The following is a 20,024-nucleotide window of genomic DNA, read 5'->3' as shown; positions in this document are numbered from 1 at the left end:
ATGTGACTTACAAAGCCACATAAAGGTAAATCTAGAGTGAATCTTGTAAGCAATTAAGGACTTGGGTCTTTTGAAAATAATTAAGAGGATGGAGCTGTGGCTTCAATGTCAAGAATTCAGTGGATCACTGTTTGTCAGTCTCTTCCCTGGGAAAAACTAACCTTTAAAGCTGCGTGAGGCATTAGGGTTCTCAGGGGCTAAAACCCTAACAAAATAACCTCTTTGGTTATCTCATAACCTGTATTAATAATTTTTGTAAGAAGCAGAAATGCCAGCAATGCTAATATTCTCCCCTTCCTGACACTAACCTAACTTTTCCATTTCAATGAGCCATTTCTTCACAAAAGTTAAAATAGAAGGTCAATTAATTTAAGATGTGGTCCTGCTCTAAAAAAACGCTAACTTTACTTACAAAAGAACTGTTTATCGGGCCTCCCCGGTGGCGCAGCGGTTGAGCGCTGGGTTGCGAAGCTGCCCGCAGCCTCTGCGGCGCCGGTTCGATCCCCGGCTGCTCCCCGGCCACTGGAGGAGGGTCCCACATGGCGCGCAGACCTCTCCTGCCGCCCGCTGCTCCCCTCAGCAGTGTACTTCGGTCCTTCTGCCTGCTCTGCTCCCTGATCTGGCTCTGGTGAATTCTCTCACCCTCCCGCGCTTCTGACTGTACCCAGTGCATGTATAAACAAGAACAAACAAACAAATAAATAAATAAATAAAAGCATGCCTCTATTAAAAAAAAAAAAAAAATCATCAAAAGAACTGTTTATCAAAACAAAACAAAAAAAAACTATAATATCCTTTTCTCTTCCAACATTTGAATTATCCTCAGTCTCCATCCAGTAGATTTGTCTGGTCTTAGGTTGTCTACGTAATTATGCTTCGATGGTGTGTTTGTTATATTTTAATGGATTCAAAAATACACAACACAATGCCTCTCCCATTGCAGAGAGAAGTTAAATTCACATAAAATAAATAGAAATGGCCATAAAAAATTGGAGAGAAAGAGATCTTTTCCAGCAAGTACTCAGGGACAGTCTGAAAGTTTGACAAAACTCTGACCAAATTTTAGTTGGGTTCCTCACAGCCCTCTTCTCCACCAGATGCCTCTCTCTGGGACACACATACCCCTCGGGTATGAACATATTGTGAAAGTTCTGGGACCTCCTCCCTGGTCTAGCAGGCAAGAAAGTCACCTATATAGACTTCAAGTCAGAACAGGTTATGTCCTGCTTGTCAAGTGGTCACACAAGAATCAGCTACCTATAGTGCACGCAGCCTTCACTAATGACCATGGAGCCAGCTAAAGATTAACGATGGTACCAGGCTTTTGTGTTTCTACAGTGATTCTTCAGGACCAGGCATTTGCTGCCTCTGTGCATCAAGACAACTTAGGACACTGAAACATCTAAACCTAAAAAGCAATAAAGATGTACTCATTGCTCCTTTTTTTCTGCAAGTATGCTACTTTGTACCTAGATACATAAACTGGACTCAAATTTGCGATTGAAGGAACCAGTTCTCACAGGCTAAAATCGGTCAGAGTGTTTCTCAGGTTCAAATCCTCACTTGGATTATTTAATAAACTCGTTGTCTAACTATCATTGAGATTTTTATTTCAATCACTACTACTCAGGGCAGTTTCAGCAACAATCCCGCTCAATTTAGAGAGAATGTCTCCATCCTTGCTATCAGTCACCCCAGACTGCCTTCAGCAAGAAAGAATTCGATTTAGTCAGTTTAGCAAGACCCCCCTCCTCCCTTTTGTCTCCTCTTATGAGTTTCCCATCCACCGACACTTCCCTTCTGTTTCTGGACTAATTGCCCAACTTGTCTTTTGCTGTATTCAGAGTTGAGTCACATCTCTCTCCCCTATTCGACTGTTTTGAAATCTATTTCAATAATCCCGAATGAAGTTTTTCTTATCCTTTTAACAAGTGTCAGAATAATTTTTTAACAAGTTGCCCAAAAAAATCATTTCAGAAATGAGAAAGGTTTCAGGGTTTCTCTGCTCACTTCTCACTTCTGTTGCACTGTCCACAGAGCTGCAAACGAACAACTCCTTTGAACATTTGGGAGAAGAATCTTCTATACACTTACTTCATCCACGAGCTTCCAGGCTTGGGACTACAAAAATCAGGAAGTCCCCTCTCCATGTCTATCACGAAGTTCTGGACGCATGCCTGCCAGAACACAGGAGCATGCATGCTTCCTCAGCGATCCTGCGCCCCCCTACACGCCCTCCACCCCTTTGCTGGTCTAGTCTTCACAATGCATTCCTGGGAGCACGGCGAGAGCGCCTGGAGTGATCATCCGAGCCAGTGCAAACCACTGCTGAATGCAAATGAGCGCTTGGCTGTGTGCGCCCGGGCTACTCTCAGTTAAAACACGAACCCGGGCTCTTTCTGCATCGTCCCCGCCCGGGTCGCCCGCAGAGCGCAGGGGCGAGCGGAGCACACCCGGCAGGGGCCGGGCCGGGGGTGGGCGCAGCGGCAGGGCGGCCCAGGCCTGGTGCAGAGTCCCGGGCGCCGTAGGAGGCGCCCCGCCGACCCGCCGGAAGCTGCGCGGGAGGGTCGGGCCGCGCGGGCGCCGCCGGGGCCTGCTGACATCAGCCGCTCCTCCCCTCGCCTCCCAGCCCCCTCTGCTCCGGCCGGACCCTCCCTCCTCCCACCACGTGTCCTCCCGCTCCCTCCCGAGGGGCCGCGCGCACGGGAAGCCGGAGAGGCGGAGGCGATGGCGCTGTGACAGCCGGGCCGGAGCCCTCGGCGTCTCCACCGCGCCCCGGCGGTGAGCGCGCGCGGGCGGTGGGCGATCGGGCGGGCCGGCCGGCCGGCGGCGGGGCCCGGGGGCGGCTCGATGGCCGCGGGGCGGGTGCGCAGAGGCTGCAGCTGCCAGCGCCGCGCCTCCGCCTTTGTTGCGGGCCCGCTCGGGAGGCGGTGGCGCTGGGTCCGGTGGTCCGGCAGGTGCGCCGGGGCCGGCGGGGCCTGGCGCGGAGGCGGGGCGGCGGGGCCGGAGTGACGGGGCTCTCGGGCGCGGGCCGGGGGAGAAAGGGAACTGGGACAAGATGGCTGGAGACATCCAAGCGCGTCGGGGGTGGCGGGCGGGGCGCGGGCGCGCGAGGAGGGCGGCGCGGCTGCGGGCACCTCGCCGCGGGCACCTTGGCCAGCGGGCGGCGCCCCCACACCTCCTGCCCCGGAGCGGCTGGGGAAGGCGGCGGCGGCCAAGTTCGGGCCCCAGCGGCTGGGTTCCCAAACCTGCTTCGCCCGCCCAGACCCATCCCCGCTGCTTTGGCCAGACCTTTTAGGAAAGGTGGAAAAAGCCGACTTTGAACTCGAGAGGGGTCTTGTCTTTGGAAAGCCGGGAGGATGCGGCCGCGGATGCACGCACTCTGCACACCTAAGGCTTGGACGCCCCTCTAGAGGGCAGAGCGCGGCCCTTTGTACTGGCGACCAGCTCGGCAGGAGGGGGAATTTGCAGACCAGAGGCTAGGAGCCATTTACCGGTGGGGTGGGCCCTGGGGTTTAGCTCAGGCAGATTTCTGCCCCTTCTTGGCTGACCAGGTATCACCCTTCGCTGACTCCCTGTCTTGGGAAGTCCCTTTAGGCAGAATTGACTTTATTTTCTGAACCGGTCCCTGGAAAATCCAGGTGGTGGATGTCCTGGGCCAACTAACCTGATGCTTAACTGGCCTCTAGAAACCACTCTGTTGAGCAGGTGTCCTATTGTGTTCACACACTTCTGACATGAAGCCAACACCCCTCTCTGGCTGCTGATTCCATGTTTGGGTGGCACTAGCTGTGAGAAAGTTCTGCCTTTCAATGCACACTTTAAAAGCTCTTCCCGGAATGTTTACCCACCAGCCTGTTCTGCCCTTGGGTCTCTACAGAACCAGTCTGGCCTCTCTTCCACAGATAGCTTTATAAATGTTTGAAGGCAGCCCCTTTTATCATAGTCAAACATGTCATCTTGCAGTTTTCTGGTGCTTGCCCTGCACCCCTTCCTCCCAGACCTGAGACTTCCTCTCCTTCCATCCAGCCCCACAGGGCTCCAGGCTAAAGAGGTCTATGTAGGCTGAGCCACAGTCACAGGTGCTGAAGAGCTTGCACTAGTGCCTCATTTTTCTGCACTGAATCTTCCTTGCAGAGATGGAGCCTACAGCCTACCCTCTCAATCTGACCCTGAAGGAAGAGGAAGAGGAAGAAGAGATTCAGAGCCGGGAACTGGAGGATGGCCCCACAGATATGCAGAAAGTCCGGATCTGCTCAGAGGGCGGCTGGGTAAGAAGGTGTGGGGTCTTGCACATGCCATGAGGAGCAGGCCTGGGAGCCAGGCGGTTGGACTCCTCAGGCTGATACAGAAAGTAAAAATAGCCCAGCCTGCCGGTGTGTTTGCATTCCTGAGAAAACAGTCCTGTAGCTTTAAAAGGCACTGAAGATTGGAGGAGTTGGTTATGGAGCAGTCCCTCAGCCATGTTGCTTATCATCAAGATTGGAAGGCTCAGGCCTTGTCTCTGTCCCGTGGCCCTGGGTCCCTTAGCCCCTGCTTGGTGCCAGGCACGATGCAGACAACGAAATATATGCTGACTTTGGTTCAAGAAAAAATTATCCTGATGTTTGTTAAAATGGTAAGAAAGACTATCCAGAGCTGTTAAGATAGGACTGTTGCAAGAGAGGAGAGAAAATCAGGCTGAACTCTGAATACAGCAAAGACAAGCTGGAGAATGAGCCCATGAGCAGAGGGCAAGGGTGGATGAGAAATTTCTAAGAGGAGACACAAGATTTGGGGGGTGGGAAGGGTTCTTGGTAAATTGAATAGAATTCTTTCTTGCTGAAGGCAGGCTGGGGTGATCAGAAATCAAGGAGGGGGGATATTCCCTGAACAGACTTAGCTGGATTCTTGCTAAAATTGGCCTGGACCAGCTATGGACGGGAGGGGAGTTTGGCTAATGTTTGGGTAAGGGGAGGGTCTTTGTCACCTACCGCTGGTTGAAGGGAGCCCTCTAAGATAGGGCACTGAGCTTAAATGAGGAGACTGGACCAGTTGGTTTTGGGTGAATATCTCTTACAACAGTTTTCACAGCAGCGCTGCATTTCCAGCTGGCCTTGGTGATGGATTGGGGTGCTAGGCAGCAGGGAACATGGGAACATATCCAAACAGAACAGTGTGGTAGAATTAGAGTAAATCTACCAAAATGCAACTGCAACAGATATTTATAGTTTTGCGTAGTTATTCACAGTTCTTAACTGGAGTTCAGGATAATTGAGCATGAAATGGTAAACATTTAAAATAAGCAACAGATTGGTATTTCTTTGCTTAGTTTTCCATTGTGCTGAACATTATCAGTATACATAATATCCATTGTTGAGAGTTCTGTCTTTACAGAATCCTGGTACTTGCAAATCACCCCTCCAGCTTGCTTCCCACATGAGGGAATGGAGGTCAGAGGTTATCTGCTTTGTTGCTAGAATACACATGTATGCTGACATTTTTTTGTTTGTTTGTTTTTTTGGTAATGGCATCTAGAGGAAGTAATATTTTTGATCTAGTGATTATAATTAAATCTTTATATAATTTTACCCCTAGTCTTTTATTTCTTTAGTCAATATCTGTTGATTTTTACAATAAACATCACCGACATTTGTTCTTAAAGCTACCTCCTTAGCTGTGTTCTATAAGCAGCGCCTTTTGCTGTATGTATGTTAAACCTCAATTACCAAAAAATAAAAGCCAGTGCAACACCAGGCTCTGGGTTTGGGCTTAGCCTTGGAGGCTGCTCTGCCTTGTCTCTTCCATGTTCTTCATCACCCCTCCCTCTAACCCCAGTTCTGACTCCACCACTGGGGAAGTCCTTGCAGGGCAAGTCAGTCCCTGTCTAGCAACCTCAAGGCTGTAAGAAAGCCTGGCTTTGAGGCTAAATTGGCTGAACCAGAACATCTACAATATATAGGGGGAAACGGATGCTGGCAAAGTAGACATTTGAGCGTGTTGGGATCAGAGAAAAGAGCAAGGTAAAGGCCCTGCTTGACTGGGAAAGAAGGGAAGTGTGGGGAAGGGAGGGGAATAAAGGGAGGGATAAAGGGAGAGGCATCTGTGGCCCCCGGGCAGTTACGGCCAGTTACTGAGCGGGGTGCCAGGTGTTATGTCAAGATTTCTACCCTCCCGGAGTGGCTGAGTCCTGAGGCAGCCAGGGAAGTGAATATAATTACCAGTACAGTGTGGGAGTGCAGCAGTGGAAATCAGCTCGAGGGGAGGCCCCTCTTTCAGGCTTTTAGAGGTTTCTGGAGAAGGCAAGTGTGGACCTGGTGATTTTGCCCCCCCTCCCCCCACTGCCTGGGACATTTGACAATATATAGAGCATTTGGGGTTCTCACATCTTGGAGTGGTTGGCATGTGGGAAGTCCTGTTGGCATCTGTGGAAGCCAGGGATGTTGCCGGGTGCAGGGCAGCCTCTCAGCACCAGCGTCAGTAGTGCTGAGCTTGAGAATCCCTGTGCGAGCATTAAACTAGGGGGAAAAAAGAACTGGATCTGTTTCTTAAATCTGTCTTTTGGTCATAAAGAATTATGTTAGGGAGATTAATAAAAGCCTTTCAGACACAACAGGCATTTTATATATTAGGATAACATTGTATGGGAGCCAAAATAAAATTTCAAGTAGAAAAAAGGAAAAAAATATACTTTGAATCGAGTATTACTTGTGAGTGGAATGGCAGCAACTGAGGGAAGCAAGGAAGGGGGTTAGGTCTCTGGGCACAAGGAAGGCGGAGTAAAAGGTCCAGGGCCAGGAGCTGGCATCTGAATGCATGTCAAGAAATGGAAGAGAAAAGGAGGGTGGGTCAGGGCCCACCTGAAGGACGCGTTGTGTGTGCTGCTGTTTGACTGTCCTTAGCATTTCTGAGGGATGTGGTGTATGGGAAACCACCGGCTTTGGAGTCAGACTTTGTAGCTCAGGGAAGTTACTTCACAGCTCTGTTTCCTCACCCATAAAAGTGAGGTAGTGACCCCTATCTTGATGTTATTGAAAGGGTTCAATAGGAAAATATATTTAAATGTGTAAGAGGGGGTGCCCTACACAGTTCCTGCATACAATGGGTGCTCTGCCAGTGCACTGGTGCCAGCCCTCTGCCCTAAGACCCCTGCCATCTGTGTCGGGTGGCTGTGCAGCCTCATCCATGAAGCCATGTTTACTCTTGAAAAGAATTAGAATGTTAGCTTCCCCAGGCAGGGTGAGGCTGTGCACTCAAGCTGAAGGAAGAACACCTACCCGAGGAGGCCTTGATCTTCCGAGGGAAGGGAGGGGACAGGGATTGGGAGTCCCTACCTGCAAGGTCAAGAAGGGGTGTGTGTGTGGGGGGGGTGAATACAGGCTGCCTGACTCCAGAGTTTTGCCCAGGGCTGGCCCTGTTTACCTTCTGCTGTGCTCGGCCAGATAAAAGACCTCTGTGGAGAGAGGGCTGTTCTGCACAGCAGGGCCTGGCTAAAGACTTGCTCAATTCTCACAGAGGGTTGCTGTGGAGAGAATTTTAAGCCACTTCACTGTGGGCCTCTGGAACATAATGTGGGCTTGTTTGAAGAGCCTCTGTGTCTCAACCCCAAATACGAGGCCATCAGGCTACACACACCTCATGACTTTATCACTCATGTTATTTATATGTGGGCTAGGACACATTACCTTCTGGGAGTATTGATAATCCCTCTGAAATGATAGGCATAGCCTGTCCTGTGTCTGTTTTATCAGCAAAGAGAAAGGGACTATAAATAGGTATGGCCTAGATCTGGAATTTCCTAGGGAGAGAAAAGGCAAAGGGGAGAGTTGTTTAAGAGCCTGGGAAGGGGCAGGGTGGAAAATCCCTGCCTGGCTGACTTTCCAGATTGATGAAGTCTGAGGAGAGTCTAGCCACCCTAGAGACCCTCTTAGTATTTCACACTTAGGGGTCTTTGTCCATTCTTTCTCCAAGAGGAGACTCAGCTTTGTGACAAATAAAATCGAATGATTATTTGAAGGGATTCCAAGTGAAACAGGAGAAGGGAAATCCAGAGATTATTTGTTTAAATCTTTCATTCAGAAATATATTTGTAAATAACTGCTCTCTACAGGAAGTGTCCTAGGCTTAGGGAAAAAGTGGGATGGGCACAGGTTCTGCCCTCACCAAGCCTGTGTTCTGGGGGAAGCAGCAGGCAAACGGACAGGATTCTGCTGTGTGCTGAGTGTCCCCACAGGGTTGAACCAGAGCACGATGGGGGTGTAGATGGCACACAGCCCAGGGTGGGTGGGCTTGCGGGAAACTAGATGTCTGGGCTTAGAAGTCTTAAAAGATGGGTGGGTGATAGCCATGCCAGAAGGGAGAGAGGGAAGTTGGAGGAGGCTTGGTGCAGGGACCTGCTCCTTGCTTTTGGCCTAAGTGCTGGAGCCTTTAAGTCAGATGGTGCTACTAGGTCCATATCTCAAGCCTGCTGTTTATGGGCTCTGAGTTTGGACTAGAAATGTGCCCATGTGTTAGGGGAAGTGTTCCCCATGTGGAAGGTGCTGGCAAGGTGAGGAGGGAATAAAAAGAAAAGGCCAGTGTATCTGAATGAGTGCTGGACAGACACCTGAAGAAACTGAAGGGGGACACAGATGGATTTCTTAAGCTGGTGACAAATGTAACCCACCAGGCCCTTGCTTCAGCTTTGGGGGTTCCAAGCATTTCCTTTCTTTGGAAGCAGGGATTCAAAGCAATTAACCTGGAAGAAAATGGCCCAGTGATTTCTTACCACTAAATCTGATGTTCTTAGGAGTAGGATTTTTAATAATGGAAAGAAAAAAGATAGTGTAAAGAAAAGCAGATAGTTGGAAAAACAAAGAAGGTTGGTTTGGGCGGCGAGGTGGCCTTTAGTTATGAGGCGCCACCCTCTACCAGGGGTAGCGATGAGAGAGTAGAGGGGGCTTCTAAGTCCTTGGGGCTTTCTGCCAGGTCTAGGCATCAAAGCAAACTAGTCTGCTCTGGTATCTCATTACATAAATTTAAGCTCTAATTAGCCTTCTTTCCTCCTACTCAAGCTCTGAGGGTCGGAAAAGACCAGATGAGACCACTTCTCTTACTGACTCTATCCTGGGCGGCTTTGGGTGCTTAGTCCAATCCCAGGGCTGGTGCCCCTGGGTATGGAGAAGAGTACCCGAGAAAGCCACTGAGATTCCAGGGAGAACAGTGAGACTGACTGAAGGAGAGCCGGGCGGTCGTGAGCATGTTGTGTTTGGGGTGAGCCACGATCGCGTCCCCTGAAGTGTGAGGGTATGAGGGACGACAGTGTCCTGCCTGGTGATGGGGTGGGTGGGTTCTTCTTCCAGGGGCTGCTTTACTGATCTGTGAACCCGGGGTGGAGGGTTGGAGGATAGTAAGCACTTGATGGCTGCCCAGGAGACCTGTGCCTGTGTCCCTGCTGTGTCTTTAGTAGCCATATCCCCGGTCCAGGCCTGCCCCTGCGAGATGGAGGGATATGAGTCTGTGTCTGCATGTGCCTATTAGTCGTTGAGAAAGGCCTGTTTGCTATTCCAGGTGCCGGCCCTATTTGATGAGGTGGCCATATATTTTTCCGATGAGGAGTGGGAAGTGTTGACGGAGCAACAAAAGGCCCTGTACCGGGAAGTCATGAGGATGAATTATGAGACTGTCCTGTCCCTGGGTAAAAGCTTTGTTTTCCTTCGTCTCCTAGAAGCTCTGAGCCCAGAGATCTGTGTCTCTCTTTTCTAGTGTACCTAACATCCCTCCCTCCTGAACTTAGACTCTGGCCTCTCAGTGCCTGTGCATATTTAACTTCCTATTTCCAGTTTAGGCAAGAGATAAATACTGTATCCTACTCAGCAACCTGAGACAGCTTACAGAACCACCCCCATTCAATGCAGGCATTCACATCAAAATTAAATAAGGAATAAGCTGTGACTTAAGAAATGTCACCACAGGTCTGGGCCTGTGTTTCATTTGTTCCTTAGGAGGGAAGGCAGGCCTCGTTGTTAACCTCTCAGCCTCAGAAGTTTGGGAATGAAACCTCCCCAAAAATCCTTGCTCCCCTCTGTCATTAATGTCACCTATGTTATCAGAATTGTAACTGGAGAATTTCGCAGTTTGGTCATACAGGTACCACAGTGTTAGTTTAGATCAGTCACTGTATCCACCCACTTCCCTGCTAAATGCAATTCTTTGTTGTGCTTGTTCCTGACCTCATTAGCAGAGACCCATCAGTTCCCTTGGACAGACCTATTTCGCATCATATTTCTTCTCTCAGTGTCCCCCAACCTCTTCCTGGTCTTTCATAAATCTCGATGTTGAGAGCACTGTGGTGGGGGGAGGTGGACGGGGAAAGGATACCGTAAGTATTATCAAGTTCTTCCGGCAATGCATCAAGACAGTAACACAAAGCCTACCTGTTTTGTCTCCTGTAAACAGAATTCCCATTCCCTAAGCCAGACATGATCACTCGGTTGGAAGGGGAGGAGTCTCAGAATTCGGATGAGTGGCAGCTCCAAGGAGGATCCTTAGCAGGTACAAGACTATACTAAGCCAAGTGCATCCAGTGGGAGAAATAAAAAGCTGGATTTCAGTTTGTGTGTACATTCTGGGTGGGGGTGGGAGGGGATTTAATAGTAAGGCAAAGTTAGAAGGCAGAAAGATCATAAGCTTTGAAGTTTAAAAATCTCTCTAGTGCTGTGTGACCCTGGACAACTAACTTTGCCTCTCTGAGCCTCCATTTCTTCATCAGTCAACTGTGGGTTATGAGTCTCAGTGTTCAGCAGTGTATGGGGATTAAACTTATTGAAGCTTGTACAGCATTTTATACATCCTGGGTAGTTGAGGGCACCACAGTAGTATACCATACCACACCACTCTGGCAACTAAGGAGAAAAGTGTGCTGAAGCTCACATCCTGGGTTATTTACCCTGACTTTCTGTCCATTTCATACCGGAGAGGAAAAGCACTTGAGCATATTGCTGTTCAGTGTAGGGATGTGGTTAGAAGTGTAACAGTTGGGGGCCTCCCTGGTGGTGCACGGGATTAAGCACCACACTATGAAGCTATCTGTAGCCTCTGCAGCATGAGTTCTATCCCCAGCCGGCTGGGGAGCAGCTCACATGGTGCAGCAGACCTCTCCTGTCTCACTCGTATCCCTCCGCAGTGTATTTCAGTCAGTCTGCCTGTTCTGTTCCCCGCTCTGTCTCTGGTGACTCCTCTCACCCCCCACCTCTCTGGCCTGTACCCCAGCTGTTGTATGCATAAGTAAATAAATCTTAAAAAAAAAAAAAGAAGTGTAACAGTTGGATAAATATAGTTTCCAAATGGCCAGAATAATTTTATTTGCTTTCTCTCTAAAGGTAAGAGCTTAAGATGCCATATTTCTTTGGTTCTAAGACGTGTTTCTCCGCTGCCACTTTAATGTCTCTGGAACTGAGAGTGCCTTTAAAAATGGATGGCATGTTTAGTTTTTTGAGTTTTTTTAAAGATTTATTTTAATTTATTTATGCATACAAGAGCTGGGGTCTAGGCCAGAGGTATGGGGGTGGGGGAGGGTGAGAGGATCCACCAGAGACAAAGTGGGGAGCAGAACAGGCGGATCTACTGAAATACACTGCTGAGGGGAGCAGCAGATGAGACAGGAAAGCTAATATGGGTTAGCTCCCTGGCTGGGGATTGAACTCAGGCCACAGAGGCTGGCGATAGCTTGATAGCATTGAGACTTAACCCCTTGTACCACCAGGGAGGCCCCACATGTTTAGTTTAATTAGTGGCATATTCTTTCTTTTTTTAATGGTATATAAAATGCATCTTCTAGCTGATGACATGTTAGTTTTGGTGAGATACACAAATTTTTCCAAATCATACTCAATTTCTATGACCACTTTCTAAATCTAAACTGACAAATGAAACCAGTTCTAACATTGCTGTGCAGGAACCAGTTATCTGCCTTGTAAGCTAAGAGTGACTTCTGCTATAGATTTGTTGGTTCAAGGAATGTGATTTGGTCTATGATGCCATCAAATTTTGTGATAGTATGTGGCTCAGGTTATACTTGGCTTCTCATCCACATACAAATAGTCTTGACCCAAACACAGTCCCGTTCCCCCAACTCCCCTAGTTATGTCCCCAGCTTAATACCTGTGTTCAATTCCCAGCTCTGCCCTTGCTGGCTCTGTGATCTTGGTGACTTGACTTTCGTAGTCTGATCTGCAAAGAAGGAATAATGAATTCTTGTGAGAGTTAGATGTTACCCCACAGGGATTGCCACATGAGGAAAGACAAAGGAAGTGTTATCTTTTATTAAAGTTACTACTTTTGGTCAGTCTCAGAGTTGAAAGTGTTCTTGGCATTTATACCCAAAAAAATCAAGAAATAAGCCAGAAGTCATTTTACTTTTTTTTTTTTAAAGTTTATTTTATTTATTTATGCATACAAGAACTGGGGTATAGGCCAGAGATGTGGTGGGGTGAGAGGATCCACCAGAGACAGTGGGGAGCAGAACAAGCAGATTTACTGAAATAGACTGCTGAGGGGAGCAGCAGGCCAGACAGGAGAGGTCTGCTGGGCAATATGTAGATTAGCCCCCTAGCCTGGTAATGAACTCAGGCCTTAGCGGTGATAGCTCTGAGATTTAACCACTACGCCACCAGGGAGGCCCCCAGAAGTCATTTTACTTACTTGCATTATTTTTGCCTCTCCTTGCTTGCCTCCCAGAAAATGAGGACTCTGATGTCAAGCCTCCAGACTGGGCGGGCCCGATGAACAACCCCTTGCAGCAACCTCTGCCTCAGCATTTTGACAGCTTTGGCTTCCGTCTGCCTCGGGACATCACTGAGCTGCCTGACTGGGGTGAGGGGTACCCCTTCTACGTGGCCATGGGCTTCCCTGGTTATGACCTCTCGGCTGAAGACCTGGCTGGGAAGTTTCAGTTCAGCAGGGGCATGCGCCGCAGCTATGATGCGGGGTTCAAGTTGATGGTGGTAGAATATGCCGAGAGCACTAACAACTGCCAGGCTGCCAAGCAGTTTGGGGTGTTGGAAAAAAACGTGCGGGACTGGCGTAAAGTGAAGCCGCAGCTGCAGAATGCCCATGCCATGCGGAGGGCCTTCCGAGGCCCCAAGAATGGGCGGTTTGCTCTGGTGGACCAGCGTGTGGCCGAGTATGTCAGATACATGCAGGCCAAAGGGGACCCGATCACCAGGGAGGCCATGCAGCTGAAAGCGCTCGAAATTGCCCAGGAAATGAACATTCCAGAGAAAGGCTTCAAGGCAAGCTTGGGTTGGTGTCGGAGAATGATGCGAAGGTACGATCTGTCCCTGCGGCATAAAGTGCCTGTCCCCCAGCAACTACCTGAAGACTTGACAGAGAAACTGGTCACTTACCAGCGGAGTGTGCTGGCCCTGCGCAGGGCGCACGACTACCAGGTGGCCCAGATGGGCAATGCCGACGAGACCCCGATTTGTTTGGAGGTGCCATCAAGGGTGACTGTTGACAACCAGGGTGAAAAGCCCGTCTTGGTTAAGACACCGGGCAGGGAGAAACTGAAAATCACAGCCATGCTGGGGGTCTTGGCAGATGGGAGGAAATTACCTCCGTACATCATTTTGAGGGGCACGTACATCCCCCCCGGGAAGTTCCCCAGTGGGATGGAGATCCGCTGCCACCGGTATGGATGGATGACCGAGGACTTGATGCAGGACTGGTTGGAGGTGGTGTGGAGGCGGAGGACTGGCGCGGTGCCCAAACAGCGAGGGATGCTGATCCTGAACGGGTTCCGGGGTCATGCCACGGATTCTGTGAAGAGCTCCATGGAAAGCATGAACACTGACATGGTTATCATTCCTGGGGGCCTGACCTCGCAGCTCCAGGTGCTGGATGTGGTGGTCTATAAGCCGCTGAATGACAGTGTGCGGGCCCAGTACTCCAACTGGCTGCTGGCCGGCAACCTGGCACTGAGCCCCACCGGGAACGCGAAGAAGCCGCCCCTCGGCCTCTTCCTGGAGTGGGTCATGGTTGCGTGGAACAGCATCTCCAGTGAGTCCATTGTCCAGGGATTCAAGAAGTGCCACATCTCCAGCAACTTGGAAGACGAAGATGATGTCCTGTGGGAAATTGAGAGCGAGTTGCCAGGAGGAGGCGAACCGCACAAAGAGTGTGACCCGGAAGCCATGACGGAGAGCAACTGAGGCAAGTTGAGGTAATGAGTCAGGAACATACGCCTACTGTCTTGTCTGCGGGGCATGTTTGTATCTCATAACTGCCTTTTCTCTTGCTGTTAAGATTCTGTTTTCCTGACCTCTCTAGATAATAGGCTGGCAGCATTTCCTCCTTCATACGAAACTTGACTGCTTGACTTGGGGTGTATTTTGCTCTGTGGCTTGGACCCAGGAGTATTTCTACCAAACATAAGATGAACAAGATGTGAGCTGCTAGAACATTTACTTGTAGAACTAGGATACTGAAAGAAATGATCTGGATATGAAGGAGCATGATCTTGCTCAGTTAATTTTTTTCTTGCCCAAGACAGCTTTTTTTCTTGGCCTAAACATTGTGCTGAATATTTAGGGCCCATATGTGACCTTGGTCCCTTGGAGTGGTGCTGGCCTTTGCAGGCCAGTAGGGTTGTGATATAGGGAAAGCACTTGTGCCTGCAGACCATGTCCCTGGGCCTCAGCTCTGTCCTGGCTGGTCTGCAGTGGCCCATTGGGAAATGGAAAGAATGGCATGTGCTTGCTTCTCCCTAGGAGTTCAAAAGCGTATAAAACATCATCTTATTCTCAAGACGACCTTCGCATAGAGTGAGCAACTACAGTCATTCCTTATGGTCCTCTGCTGCCTGTAGGGAGGTATTTTTAAATTGAATCATTGTGCCAAAAAAAGATTAAACAGGGTGCCTCTGTAAGGCTCTGTGAGGGAAGTCTTAGGGTTGAAGAAGACAGATCTGGAATTTTCAGTTGAGTACAGATGGGGAACAGATTTAAAATGATTTAAAATGAAGTGGGGGGGGGGCCTCCCCGGTGGCGCAGCGGTTGAGCGCTGGGTTGCAAGGCTGCCCGCAGCCTCTGCGGCGCCAGTTCGATCCCCGGCTGCTCCCCGGCCACCAGAGGAGGGTCCCACATGGCGCGCAGACCTTTCCTGCCGCCCGCTGCTCCCCTCAGCAGTGTACTTCGGTCCTTCTGCCTGCTCTGCTCCCCACTCTGGCTCTGGTGAATTCTCTCACCCTCCCGCGCTTCTGACTGTACCCAGTGCATGTATAAACAAAAAACAAACAAAACAAAACAAATAAATAAATAAATAAATAAACATGCCTCTATAAAAAAAATAAAAAAATAAAGATTTAAAAAAAAAAATAAAATGAAGTGGGGACTGGCTACCTAACAGACACCACCAGTGGATTGAGCCTGTCTCTTCCCCGCCGACCCCCCAAACACACACCTTGAGAGAAGAGAGGATGGCTGTGGACAGTAGCAGGAACCAATAGATAAAACAATTCATTTTCTCTTCTCATTTCTCTTATTGTCAATTAATTTGTTCCTCCAAACACAATGCTTAATATGAAGAGGTCATTTCTTTCATAGACAACCTGAAACTTCCATAGAGGAAAAGAAAAACTTAATAAAATAGTTGCTTACCTAGGGAAACTACCTAAAAAATAAATTAAAACTGTCTTGACATTTTTTTTTCCCTCTTAAAATATAGTTAGGTGATTCCAGCCTACAAATGAAAATAGAAGTGTTTCCCCTCTGTTCATGCTGTGTATGTTGAAGAGTGACTTACATCTCCTTCCTTGCCCTACATGAGAGCATACTCATAGCGCTGAACCCCACTGTCATTCTGGGATCCCTAGAATTACAGTGGAGTCAAGTTCTTTTTTTTTTTTTTTTTTTAAGGCTAGTCAAGTGAAGCAGTGGGAGTGGAGAAGGAACAAAGAAATCTGTAACTGGCTGTGATCAATTAATTGTAAACACCACTGCACACTACACTCTGACCAGCTGGAGTCAAGTTCTTACTGCTACATTTAAAAATCATAAAAATTGCATTTTATCTCCTCTCAGATTCCTTATACTTTCACCCCATAATGTCAGCCTCCCTTTTTGACCATTCTACGACCTCCATTGGGTATTGCACGTTGATTTACAGCAAGTTTTTAATCTTTTTCTCATTAAAAGAATTTCTTAGTGAGGTAACATTGGTTTATAACATGATCCAGGTCTCAGGTATACAGCCTTAGACATCAAGCTCTGTGTCCACTGCATCATGTTCATCACCAAGTCTAGTTTCCATCTTCACCATATAATTGACCCCTTTTACCCAATTCACCCACCTGTTCCCTCATTGCTTTTCTCATTTTACCTTTTGATTTTTTCTCTCTTTGTTAGATAACTTGTTTGGTCCATTTTTCATTTTCTAAGCCATTTGCTACCCCAAAAGACTGATTTAGAAACATCTAAAGAGGAAAGGGGAGAAACGTGGCTGGGCTGTGGCTGTGAAGATAGGCCCTTCCCTTCAACACTAGCCTCGAACTGCTGATCTGGACAACCGCTGTTTACTGTCAGGCTACCCAGCTGAGGAACTAGAGCGGGAGGTGGGATTTCTGTGAACATGGTATAGAGGAGGTGATGTGGGCATGAAACTGCCTTCTCATCTATTTGGAAATGTGGTTAACAAAATGATGATTTTTGTTAAAAGGTATATGGTATGTAAAACCCAAGGATAGACTCATATTTAGGTTCTTTCTGTTTTCCAGCTAATGGAACTGTGTTGGAAACAGCTGGGGAGCAAAATCCTCAAGACGGTTCCTGGAAGTGTGGACGCACAGGGACAGCAGGAGAAGCCAGGGGCTTAGAACAGCCCATGTCCGGACACGTGGATGTATGTCTACATTCCACCATGGGACGCAGCCGTTGCACACCATGTCCATGAGGGTCAGAAAAGTCTGGGACGCTTGATTTCATCACAGACTTGATTGGAAAAGAAATGACTGCCCTACTTCTTGTTCTAGAGATTACCTCATGGGTCCATCAGAAGAAACCTGTAAATATGAATGAACAAAGATGTTTTCTGGAGAAGAGACCATTTGTCCAACATCAACAAGAGATTCATCCTGTGGGCACAGCTCCACCAGTGTCCTTTCTGTGGAGAAAACCTCAAGTAAATTTTTCTTCTGCCTTTAAAAATGCTTCCAAGGATAGAGCCTGTCCCCATACAGGTCAAACTGAAGAGAAGGCTTTGTAGAAATGTGTCACTTATATATTCCTGCTACTTACACATTTCCTCTTTTGGAAAAATGAGACACTAATGATAACAAAATTCAGACATACTGGCCCCGTGCCAGCAGATGGCTTTTCTATAGACAAACTAGGTTAGTGTGGAAGGTAAGAGGTCAAAATAAACTCTGCTGTTTTATTTATCTTCCCAATCTGGTTGGCAGCTAGACTTTTTTAGGGTCTCATTTAATGACCTTATTTTTCACTATTCTATTTAATCATTGGGCAGCATTTAGTACACAAGCTCTTCTGTTTCTCAGGCTGCCTGCAGAAGGAGTCACCATAAATTAGCTGCTGCCTACAATGGTGCAAGGCTCACTGACTCATCTGCTATATGTTAATTTCCTTAATATTTTTACCACAAGGGTGAGAGGGCTTGGGCCTTTAGCCACAGTTGTTTTGAGACTTCTAATCTCCTCCTGCCCTGCAGGAATAGGGGGGAGGTCTTTGAATTTTTACACTATAGTCATTTGCATTCCCACATAAGTCAAGTGTTATGAAAACATTCCTCCAAAGCTGTCTGTGCTACAAAAACAAAAACAAAAAAAAAAAGCCAAGAGCTTTATAGACCAAGCCATTGCTAGAAATGTCATTCCAATGTCACATCTGGATTACAGGCTACCAAAACCACCTTTCCTCCCTGTAAATTCAGTTCAGATTTATAGTATACAGTCCTAGACATCTTGAAACACCTATTTCTACTCAGGTACTCATTTTCCTGTAAGTGATTCACTTTTCTCATCTTTCCAAACCAGTTTTCCTCCAAGGGGGTAAGCTTCACTTTTAAGTTCTAGTATCTGAACTTAAAATATTTGAATTGTTGCCCCATTTTCTTTTTACCTGTGCTGTACTGTCATCTCAAATGGCATCTAAACCCAACTATTTTCCATTTCCAACGCTTCCATTCATTCTTCTATTTATCCTTCACTGTTCTTTTCCTCTTTAATTCCTGTTTCACTTGCTTTGGGACCTTAAGGGGTTTTATAAGGCCTGATTTTGGTTTCCTATGTTGGAGCCATTAACTGTCCTGCAAAGAGTAGAAAATGGGTTCAACTCCTGTTTCTGTCCACCAACACCTCCTTGAGTCTCATCATCAGCTGATAGATGATGCCTTACAGGTTGCATAGCACTGGAACTTTCCTAGAGTAATGGCTCTACTGTCAGGGTTTTTCTGGGCTCATTTCTTCCACTGACTTATGATCTATGCCTAGTGGAGCCCCAGTACAACTGTTTTGCAGAAATGGCTATTACCCTAGAATTACTATAGCACATACTGAGACATAGTTGTACTCCCCCTAGATAGGAACTGACAATAAACTTTGATAATAAAGACAATAGGCTTTGGTGGTTTTATTATTCACTTGCTAGCTTTGTGAAGTCACATTTCAAGTTCATTGATACTTGACTCTCCATCTAGTTTGGTACCAATGTATTAAACACCCTTGAGTTTTAAAAAAAAAGTGTTCATGGAGTCTGTAGTATTGGTGTCTTAGAAGATAAAGGGAAGAAAAATGTGTATGGTTTAAAAATGGCTTTTAAGGGGGTTAGGGGAGAGGCCGTGGTGTGAATAGCTCTCTCAATCCAGTCTTGTTTTAGGTGCTTTCAGGAATGATACATTACCAAAACCACATGAAGTAAATCTGTAAAGGGCTATTAATTTTAAATGAGTGAAAAGCATGTCAGCAAATGGAACAGAAAAGTACTTGGCATCCTGTTTTCATAAATTTCTTTTATAACGGAAGCGTAATGGGCCTATTTGCCTTTTCACGCTTGGCTTGTGAATTAGTCCTGATAATTAAATAGTTGTCTACTCTCCCAAGTATAATCTAGACATTTCTACTTGTGAGACATCGAATACCGAACAATGTAAGTCTAACTCCTAAGACCTAGCTTCCTTACCCTTACTCTAGCATGGAGTTCTCCGAAGAGTCAAGAATGTGAGGGCGCATTGGCCTTTGTGGCCAATTGTTTGACATATGATCCTTTAGGAGATAACTGAACCCAATCAGGAGTATTCCAATCACTTCAGGCAATGGGGAATAAAACTGAAATTTTTTGTGTTGAGCCTGTGACAGCAGCGACAAAGGTGGCAAGCATATGTGCTAGCAGCGCTCGGGGTGTTGGTAAAGAAGGTAAGTTGTGCGACAAATGTTTGGCAGGGATATACCTATAGTTAAAAGACAATTAGTAAAATACTACATATTCTCTCAAATACAGTTTCTCACAGCTTTTTGATTGCAATTGTTATTTTTCTAAATGATACTTGGTATGTGCTATCATGATTTCTTGAAAGCCTAATTATGGAGATTGCACTCAGGATTCCAGTTAGCAGAGGTGCCAAGTTGGAGCCTGTCTTTGAAGAGAGGTGTTCAAATCTCTTTCAGTTGTTCTCTTGAAAAATCCTTTTTAAATTTTCTACCTTCATGCCGTGCCTTCAACCCCATCTTTCCACTTTTGTGAAATGACTGAGGAAGACTGGCATGAACAGCAGACCTGAAGAGCCTCCTTAAGAGCCAGGAGTCCTCTTTATGGCCACAAAGTAGGACACCATAGGGATTTAGGTCAGGTCCTGGAGAGTTGTGAGGCATATTTTTCTGGTTGACATTCCCTCTGATATATAGACTTCCATGGATGCTATTGTGATGGAAGGCAGGACATTGCAATTGCTGCTGGCTGCCTTTCCAGCTATAGAACTCAGGAAATTTAACACACCTAGCACTATTAAGACCCAGGTAGGTAGATGGGTATGGGTAGTCTAAAACCAAACCACTACCT

At 47.3% G+C, this 20,024-nt stretch overlaps 1 protein-coding gene across 1 annotated transcript; it reads left to right on the top strand.

Moving 5' to 3' along the window:
• The first annotated feature begins 2,666 nt into the window (after window positions 1–2,666).
• On the top strand, window positions 2,667–18,774 carry POGK (pogo transposable element derived with KRAB domain). Its single transcript, XM_037506561.2, has 6 exons — window positions 2,667–2,781; window positions 4,138–4,271; window positions 9,529–9,655; window positions 10,417–10,512; window positions 12,697–14,179; window positions 16,730–18,774. The coding sequence occupies exons 2-5, from the start codon at window positions 4,140–4,142 to the stop codon at window positions 14,166–14,168; spliced, it is 1,827 nt and encodes a 608-aa protein (XP_037362458.1). The 5' UTR covers window positions 2,667–2,781; window positions 4,138–4,139; the 3' UTR covers window positions 14,169–14,179; window positions 16,730–18,774.
• The last annotated feature ends 1,250 nt before the right edge of the window (window positions 18,775–20,024 follow it).

The sequence above is a fragment of the Talpa occidentalis genome, unplaced genomic scaffold, assembly GCF_014898055.3.
Source record: "Talpa occidentalis isolate TD23 unplaced genomic scaffold, MPIMG_talOcc4v2.1 talOcc4.12, whole genome shotgun sequence".
In the NCBI taxonomy this organism is placed as follows: Eukaryota; Metazoa; Chordata; class Mammalia; order Eulipotyphla; family Talpidae; genus Talpa; species Talpa occidentalis.
This window is presented reverse-complemented; position numbering and strand designations above follow the sequence as displayed.

Bases quoted from the DNA above. Each gene is read 5' to 3' on its own strand.
- POGK (XM_037506561.2), top strand. From the start codon at position 4,140: ATGGAGCCTACAGCCTACCCTCTCAATCTGACCCTGAAGGAAGAGGAA. The intron at 9,656-10,416 runs GTAAAAGCTTTG...TCCTGTAAACAG, and splicing joins TGAGACTGTCCTGTCCCTGG to AATTCCCATTCCCTAAGCCA. The intron at 10,513-12,696 runs GTACAAGACTAT...CTTGCCTCCCAG, and splicing joins CCAAGGAGGATCCTTAGCAG to AAAATGAGGACTCTGATGTC.